At 37.2% G+C, this 9,088-nt stretch overlaps 1 protein-coding gene across 2 annotated transcripts; it reads right to left on the reverse strand.

The window, feature by feature from the left end:
- Positions 1–391: 391 nt before the first annotated feature.
- On the reverse strand, positions 392–5,262 carry LOC130988500 (DNA-directed RNA polymerase 2A-like). Of its 2 annotated transcripts, XM_057912379.1 has the most exons (10): positions 4,809–5,262; positions 4,517–4,665; positions 3,750–3,808; positions 3,555–3,677; positions 3,114–3,386; positions 2,697–2,834; positions 2,316–2,452; positions 1,787–1,837; positions 1,265–1,335; positions 392–601 (listed from the first exon to the last, which is right to left on the reverse strand). In XM_057912379.1, exons 6-10 carry the CDS (start codon positions 2,746–2,748, stop codon positions 559–561), a joined length of 354 nt encoding a protein of 117 aa, XP_057768362.1. In that variant the 5' UTR covers positions 2,749–2,834; positions 3,114–3,386; positions 3,555–3,677; positions 3,750–3,808; positions 4,517–4,665; positions 4,809–5,262; the 3' UTR covers positions 392–558. The 2 variants fall into 2 exon arrangements, 1 of the variants encoding a protein (XP_057768362.1); XR_009090115.1 differs by lacking the exons at positions 2,697–2,834; positions 3,114–3,386; positions 3,555–3,677; ... (1 more) ...; positions 4,517–4,665; positions 4,809–5,262 and adding an exon at positions 2,548–2,672.
- Positions 5,263–9,088: the final 3,826 nt, after the last annotated feature.

Consider the following 9,088-nt stretch of genomic DNA (forward strand, 5'->3'; position numbering starts at 1 on the left):
TACAAAGATAACGGTTTTCTACTGTTATGTATTATAATTTATCCGTTATGTATTCTATAATATATTTTTTTTTCATATTATAGTTAACAGTTTTAATACTTTTTATAACGGTTTAAACCGTTATCTTTTTCTTACAAAGATAACGGTTTTCCACTGTTATGTATTAGAATTTATCCGTTATGTATTATGTAATATTTTTTTTTCCATATTATAGTTAACAATTTTTTATACTTTTTATAACGGTTTAAACCGTTATCTATGTAAGACATAGATAACGGTTTTTTGTACCTTTTATAACGATTTTAACCGTTATCTTTAATATTTAATATTTTTTCTCAATTTTTATGTTATTTATATCAAGAAATAAATAAATAACTTTAAAAAAACAAAATGATAAAATCAACAATAACAATATTATATATTATCCAAAATATTCGTACATTATCATCCGAATGAACCAAGTATCAAGTATCTAAGATCATTACATATTTCGATTCACTTTCTGGCTTATCCACTCCGACAAAGTCCTCATCGACCTCTCAAAGGCTTCCTTCGCGCTCATCTCCATCTTGATCTTCCTCCCTTTTTGAAAGTAACATCCCTTGATAACATACAAACATATACGCCACTTGTCAAATACTCAGTTATATGAAAGGAAAATAGTGTTAGAAAAAGATATTATGCATACACTAGCATTATTGATTGAGAAAATCCCCTTCTGAAGAAATGATAAAAAGGAAAAAGACATTGTTCTTCATGCATATGTACATTCAAGGAATATGATGGAGTTAAACCTCAATATTTTGTTAGTTATCAGCCAGATCTAACTAAACCTTTGGGTCTTTTTTTTTTCTAACAAATTTCCAAAGAGCAAAGGATAGGAAACTTATCCATGTAAAGTTCAAATTCCACATATCTACACAAGATATCAAGATGCCTCAGTTTACAGTATAAATCATAAATATGTTCTGATATGACTATATACAGTCCAGAGCATCGATACGATATCACCTTCTTTCAGTCCACATTAGCAAAGAAATTCTGAGGTGAGTACTTTCCAGCAGAATGCATCAACTTAATCATGAAAAAATCTGAAAGTCTTCTCACATTAATATATATCTATGTGTGTGTGTAATGGACCAATTTACGACAGATATAAAGCGGTAGACAATTTTACGACAGATATGAAGAGGCTCATTGAGATGCTCAGATGGGATAATATATCAACAACAAGAACGCCTGATATGGAAAGAGCAGAGGCTACCTCGTAGCAATTCCTGAATAAACATCTGCGGGCTTTTCTCCAGCAACCAAGTTAACAGCAGCTGCCCCTGGCTGAATCATTATAATGACAAATTCAGTCCAGGTTGAGCGAAAATAAAGCATAAAGCATCAACATCATTGGAACCATCCCCTCGAAATGTGGGTCGGTATAATATGAAGTACAAAAAAAAGATATATGGAAAAGGAAGTAAGTAATAAGAATAAGAGAGGTTTCATGAGAAAGATGCAGAAAGCATATAAATAATACAAGAGAATACATAAAACAAGTGACATATGTGGTGTGTCCTTCATCTGATTATTCTCACAGTGCACAACTGATGAGAATATTCAAATTTTTGAAGCCACGTATTAATATCTAAGCCATCAGCATGCGTACTAGAAATTCAAGATATTCACAAAGTCCACTTTCAAAATGAAACAAGACCCTAAATTCCAAACATGGAAAGCAGTAGCTACACATAAGGAGAGAAGAAAACTGAGAATAATTAAGTAAGAAACCCACCTTATCCCTACCAAGGGCAGCATAATGCTGTAAACCATTGCAAGAACCATCCTAGATAGAACACAAATTGAAAAATATGAGAAGAGCAGTTAAAAATAAAATAGCGATGCTTTAGATAAATTAACTAAGAATGCACTCCGACAAAGTTCATCAAGTACTTCAAGAGAAAACTGACATCAACTTTACATATCAAAGTTAATAACATTGCATATCATACATGAAATCGTCAAATCGACAAGCTGGAAAGCAAATAGATAATGCATAATTGGATGACTTTAGCTCCTAATACTATTAACAGACAAGAAGAAATTCAACTAAAATAGACAAGAAGAAATTTAACTACAATATTGTAAATATTAATCTTGCAGAGAAACAGGTTATATGCTTTAAAATATAGAAGAATCTATAGGCAACATCAGAATATATTATGAAAAAGCACATGCTACATAGGAGATTTATTAATTCAATTTAATAGTTGTAGATATGATCTACTGAGGATTTAGAATATTGCATGTTATGAAAACAGTACTTGGTGGACTGGAATATGAGATATTATTGTCTCGGGAGATGGACTTCTAAGGGCCTCAGCAAGGTTAATGCATGCTGCCAAACATTGAAAAGGATCTTCTGCTTTTAACCACCAACGCTCTCCTTCAAGTGGTCTATCTGCAGAATCAAATATATCGTCCAAATGGTTCTCAGTAAAAGCTAGTCGACAACCATATGTAATATAACTCTCTTACAAAGCCAAAAGTTTTCACCTTAAAATCTTCATTCATCAAGAAGTAGAACCACAACCATATGTAATATAACTCAAAGGCCACCACAAACAACCAAAAAGGCAAATTCACCAAGTCAACTAAGACCATTAAGCTGCCATAACCACTCATATGTTGAGCTGAAAAATTACCTGCATCAATCTCCAAAATTCTCAGTAGAAGTATCAGTGTTCTCGTCATCATCCAGTTCTCGTATCTTAGCAATCTCAGCCTGCGCACGCTCAAAATTCATTCTATATTGTTGAATAGAGAATGTGAGAGATAATCCCCTAGCAAACAAACAATAGAGAATGTGAGAGATAATCCAAAATTCAGGAAAAGATGCATATGGTTATCATGTAAGAGCCATTACCAGTGTGTCGTCAAGATCCTTGGAAGGTCAGATAGCAAATGGTATGGAAAGTGCCAATAAATCAAGCAGGTTTCATCTTTACAAATCATGAAAATATATCCATATTACACAAAAAAGGTTTCAGCTTTCAAACTTTTCCAACTCCAATGTAAGTCTTTTACCGCCTAGATCTATTACACACTTAAAACTGTCGTACCTGTAAAACCTCTTCATTTTCAGAGGCACAATTTGGACCTTGGTCGCCCCCAATGATCCTTAGGCTAGTACCAGTCATCTTTCTCATCTCTGAAATTATTGCACCTCTTTTTCCCAATAGACAACCAACTTGGTTTGATGCCAACATAACTCGAGCAGATACATGTGATTCTTTTGCATCTGAACGGAATCCCTTCAAAAGACCAGTCTCTGTAGACCTAGTAAACACAACAATAGTTGCTTTCTGTGCAGGGGAGTATTTAGATTCTACACTCTACAAAATAACACACAAAAGAAAAATATCAACCAATGAATATGAAATCTAAGTATTACGATACTAGTGCAGTAAATCTATCTAATATTTATTTACAAAGAAATAAGGAAATTTATTGATACAAAATATCACTGTTTGTATAAGTTCTTTAGTTGAAATGCATCTTACCTGCATAACCTAAAAAATTTAGGTAATGATAATAGGAAATGGCTGCCATGAAGAGCAAATTTGACAGTAACACGGGTATAAAACCATGAGCAACCAAAAGTGGTGATATAAAATAATGAACAACTGCAAAAAATACAAAAACATCAGTAGCCATCTATCAAGGAGTTCCCATTAAGACATCCTATTTACGCTTACCATAAAGCAACAGGAACATAGGGAAGAAAGAGTTGCAGTGGACATCAAAGGCATACAACCTTCACAAGAGACAGGGGGTCACAAAATTAGCAAAAGAATAAACAACTAAACCCAACGTGCGTGCCACACCAAACAAAAGAATAAGACAGGAAAAAAAAACAAGAAACGGGAGTAAAAAAGAAAGAAAGAAAAAGGGATCTAGAAGTCTAGTACAAACAAAAATCAATAACAAAAGTAATTTGCAGACACCAGCAAAAATAAGCACACTAACATAATTACAGAAACAGTAACAAGCAATAACCTTGCAAATTCAAATTAAAAAATAATAATTAAAAAAGAAAAGAGAACTTGCCAAACAAATGATAATTCATCTAAAATACTTTGTCTCAATCATCACCTGAGGCGCATAAACACAACCGAGTGTGCCAACAATTAGCAAATATTTTCCTAATTCAAAGGCAATGCAGTAAATTTAAAGAAAAATTCAGGAGATCGCGGTGAAAAACGGCGTCGTGGCGCCAATCGCCTGATTGAAGCTCACGGGCAAGTACTTGAGCGAGATGTTGCCGCTGACAACGGAAGCGCAGAAAATCAAGCTGAGTAATAAGCAAGACTCACTAAGATTCGAGTAAAATTCATCACACAGCTATTCACATTATACAATAACAGAGTAAAATTTGAAACAAATTCAAGCAAATTTGAAATTCTAATTCCAAAAACTTAAGAAAAAGCCTACTGTAATTCTAATTCTGAAAGAGAGGGCTTACCGTGTGTGTGCGGTGTGCGTGAGTTGCCAGTGGACAGACGAACGGCGGTCTGAAAAGGAAGCGGCGCGGCAGATCGTGGAGGCGCGCGAAGACTGGAGTCTGGAAAACCCTAGCCCATCTTTCTGACCCGTTTCTTCTCTTCATCACAGCTAGGGTTTGAAAACCACAAATCCCAAATATGAAAATCCATGAATTAATCCCAAATTTGCAAATTTATAACATATAAAAATTAGAAGAACAATATTAGAGAAGAGAAATGACATAGCGGGATTAAAAGTCAAGCAATAGAAACCATGGCCACAAATCTAGGATTTGGCGTCAATATTCCAGGAGCAGGCGGTGCAAGTCAGAGCGAGGCCGACCGAGGTGGAGCGAGGCAGAGTAAGGTCTGGATCCAGGTTCAATTTGGGGAAATTTGATGGGGGGTAGGAATTGATTTTTTATATATGTGGAGTTGAGAAGAGAATCGGCCGTAGAACACCATAGGCTCGCCGATCCTCGGACCACCAACAACGATGGGCGGGCTCTAGGTCGCGCAGCTCGCCGGTCTCCCTGAGATGGCGACGGCTGGGTTGTACCGAACAGAGAAGAACTAGGGCTCGACCTTTGCCCTAACTATATGTTAGAGGAAAATGGAGAGGCGAGGTCGCGGCGACCGATGTCGCCGGAAGAGTGCGAATAGCTACCATTCGCCGGAACTTGGCTCGGCAGCGGCGACGACTATCTCTAGGGAGAGATCGCAAAGAGAGGGAGAGAGATTTGGGGAGGAGATGAGAGATACAATTATACAATATTTTTAAATTATTTAATTAATAAATTAATTATGAAAATAAAAAATTAAATGAAATAATCGCATACATAACACTTTTTCTTAACGGTTTCAATAATCGTTATGTAAGAGTTCAAAAATACGCACATAGATAACGGTCGGCTTAACGGTTTGTAATACCGTTATGTATGTAACTAATAGATAACGCAAAAACATAACGAATTAATTGAAACCGTTATCTATGCATATAGATAACACTACATAGATAACGGATTTTTGCAAAACCGTTATCTATTCCTAAAAGTGCGCTCATAGATAACGGTTTTTGAAAAAAACCGTTATATATGCACTGTTATGTATGTAAACTTTTGTAGTAGTGTGTATTCCAACAAGGTTTATTGAGAACAAGATCTCAGTAATCAGTTTCTAGGCTAAGGATGAGAGTGTATATGCCTAGAAAAGCTAAGAGAATTTTTGTTTATCAGTGGAGACTTATAATTACAGCAATAGGTATTCTCTTATTCGATTCAAACTTGGATGCAGTGGGTTAGCTTGACTCTTAAGTTCGACAGAGCTTCGGCTTTGTGCGTTGAAATCGGTGAATAATGAGGTTGATTCTTGAGCTCTATTTATAGGCAACGTATGGAGAATAGATTCGTTGGAGGACGTTCTTCTTCATTTTCTGTTGTTGTGACTCGGATTTGAATCTGGCTCTAGTTCTTAGTCTTCGATCTCCTTAAACTAAAAGTAGGTACCGTCCTTGCTTTCATAGGAGATGGTGTTGCAGAATAAAGCAACACGAAATGGAAAATGCTGCACTCTGAAGGACGATTCTGAATATCTCCGTATTAAATGCAGCTTGTACTGGCAGTCAGCAGCTTACTTTCCACGTGGCTATGATTGAACTGAGCGAAACATTCTTATACTGAAGAATCAGTCCGGATTAGCAATCAGTCCGAGGTTTATTCTGATATTCTACTACAACATCAGTTAGTGCTTTATCCGACGTGGCGTATCAGTGTTTTCCTAACACTGGTATTTCAACAAGAGTCCTTCAGTTGAGTCAACAGTCTTGATTCAGTTGGTCTTCAGTCTTCTGTACTTCAGTCTTTAGATCTTCAGTCTTCAATCTTTAATCTTCAGATGTTCAGTCTTTCGAGCTTCAGTACTTGGTTTTTGCCTTTTTGCTCTTCAGTCTACCTAGGAAAAAGAAAGTGAAATTCTAGTCTAGAAAAGATAATCTAAGGGTTATGGGATCATCAAAACCAAGGGTAAGATATTTCAATTAATTTTCTAACACTTTACGTTATAACACTGTAATTCCGACGAAGTCTCCAGCAACAACAATAACATTCTCCAAACCCTCCGTGGACGTAGGCTATTCTTGGGCCGAACCACGTATATCTTGTCTTCTTCGACTTAGCTCTTTCCATTCTCGTTTATATTTTGCCTTAAACCAGATTTGTTTACAATATCCATTGTCGAATTTAATTAATCTGACATTATCGAGGGCTCACTGTATTCAACAGAAATACAAAATGTTAAGGTTAAAATATGGGAAAATTGCATGTAGATACACAAATTTTGCTATAAATTCATATTTGTCGCGAAGTTATGATTTTACTATTAAATACAACAACTCTGTAAGTTCATTTGGCACCGATTTCATTTCTGGTAATCGAAAAAAATGACGTGGCGCCTTCGTGTCAAGTTAATTATCCCGCGTGGAAATAAAATGACAGCGTCTTATTAGAGTGAAACAAAACGGCGACATTTTAAACAAGATAAAAATGACGTCTTTTTGTTAATTAGATTGAAATTAGGGTAAATCAACATTTTTATTCTTTATTTTTCCTTTCATTTTCTCATGCAATATTTTGTCTCCTTTGCTATTCTCTTCCAACTCTCTCCTCCGATTACCCTTTTTCGTAATATCTCATCTGTTGACGTTGGTTTACTTTGGTCATGGTGAGTGTTGTAGAGGCGCACGAAGTAGCGGCTCTTGCTGGGATAATGGTGGGCATGTATGTTTCGTGCTTCTCTCTCGTACGCTATTTCGTCTGTTTTAGTGGATTTTTTGGTGCGTCTTCTATGTGATAAGTTTATCCAGGGTACATTTAGTGTCTAATTCATGTTTTTGTTTTCGTTTGTCTTTTACAGTGATGTTTTCAGTATTTATTTACATCATGGGGGTTCATTCCAACAGTTAGCAAAAAAAAAGGTGTATTTCGGGGGGAGGGGGGTGAAGTACAATTTATAGCTAACTTTGACAAAGATAGGTCCGGTTTTTTTGATTTAAAGGACGAAATCACCAAATTGGGGTATGTAGATTATGGTGACCTAGGGTCCTAGAGTATAAAGTCCCTAAAACTCATGAATACTATCCTCTGTATGATGACATTTATTGTAAGCTGTAAGTACTTTGAGGTTTTCTTACATAATGAGGTCAATGAGAGTGGAGTAGTAGATTTAGACAAAGGAAAGAGGAAGGTTTCTGGAGAGGGGCTGGCTGTGCATAAAGACGGTGATGGAAAGGGGAAAGATGAGGTTTCTGGGAAGGGAAATAACCTACAGAAAGAAGGTATAGGAAAGGAAAACGAGAAGTTTCTGGGAAGGGAAAGAACTTACATAATGTGGGTGATGGCAAGGGTAAATGAGAGGTTACTGAGAAGGGTAGGATAACACCACCAACAATCACAACACATCATAGTTCAAATAAGAGGGCACCTAAATAAAATTATAGTACCACCAAGTTTTCGAATCAATTCAACAACAATTAAGCTCATCATAATTAAAATTAGAGGGCACACAAATAAAATCATAGCACCACCAATTTGACCTTCAATTCACCAACAATTATGCTCATCATAGTTCAACAATAATCACAGCACCACCAAATGCACCAAAAATCAGAGGACACACAGATTAAATAAGAATGACATCACCTCGTCATTTTTTAAGCAAGCTTCGATTTCTTTAAGCACTGTATTGCACTTGGTTTCGACTATGTCAACACTCGGCCCACTTCTCCGTTGTGGGCTTCCAAGGGAAGTACACACGGGAGAAATCTATGACGACATCACCTTGCTCGTCTCCACTCCAATATCGCCCTAGGATTACTCCAAGCCGCTGACGACCGCAAGCCCTAGGGGATACTCTTCGTTGCTCTGGAAATTAACTTCTAGCTTGAAAGGTTGAAGACCACCAAGGATCCAGTACGGATCGGTGGATGCAGGAGGGGGGTCGCGATGGAGGAAGCCGGAGGAGGGAGATGGTGGCTGAGGAAGGAAGTCAGAGGAAGATGAAGGGTAGCGAGGTCATCGTAAATTGCCATACCTCCACTAGGGTAGGGGGGAGTGGGATTCACCCAGCCGCCAGCGAGCCCACTGCTCACAGAGATCAACGCGCTTGGGGGGGGGAGGGGGTTGTGGGCGGCGAGGATTAACCCACCCTTCGCCGTCTGCCATTAAATTAGAGTTAGGGGAGAGCGGCAACAGAAATCGAGAGGAGATATCATGGGTGAACCTTGATTAGGGTTAAGGGAGAGCGGCGATAGAAGGTTCGAGAGAGAGGAGAGTTTATCCACAAATTTGAAGTGAGTGCAATTAGGGTTTCAGGGGTTTGGGTTGGGTTTCTAATTGGGCTTAGCCCATTAATTAAAAGAATTAAGATCAGTTATTATTCACTAATCCTTACCATATATAGAAAGTGATCAAGTTTAATGGGATAACCCGAAAAGGAATACTGATTGAGTTTTGCAGGACGAAGAGAGTACTATGTTTCCTAAGTAAGCTTCAATATTT

The sequence above is a fragment of the Salvia miltiorrhiza genome, chromosome 6, assembly GCF_028751815.1.
Source record: "Salvia miltiorrhiza cultivar Shanhuang (shh) chromosome 6, IMPLAD_Smil_shh, whole genome shotgun sequence".
NCBI classification, from domain to species: domain Eukaryota; kingdom Viridiplantae; phylum Streptophyta; class Magnoliopsida; order Lamiales; family Lamiaceae; genus Salvia; species Salvia miltiorrhiza.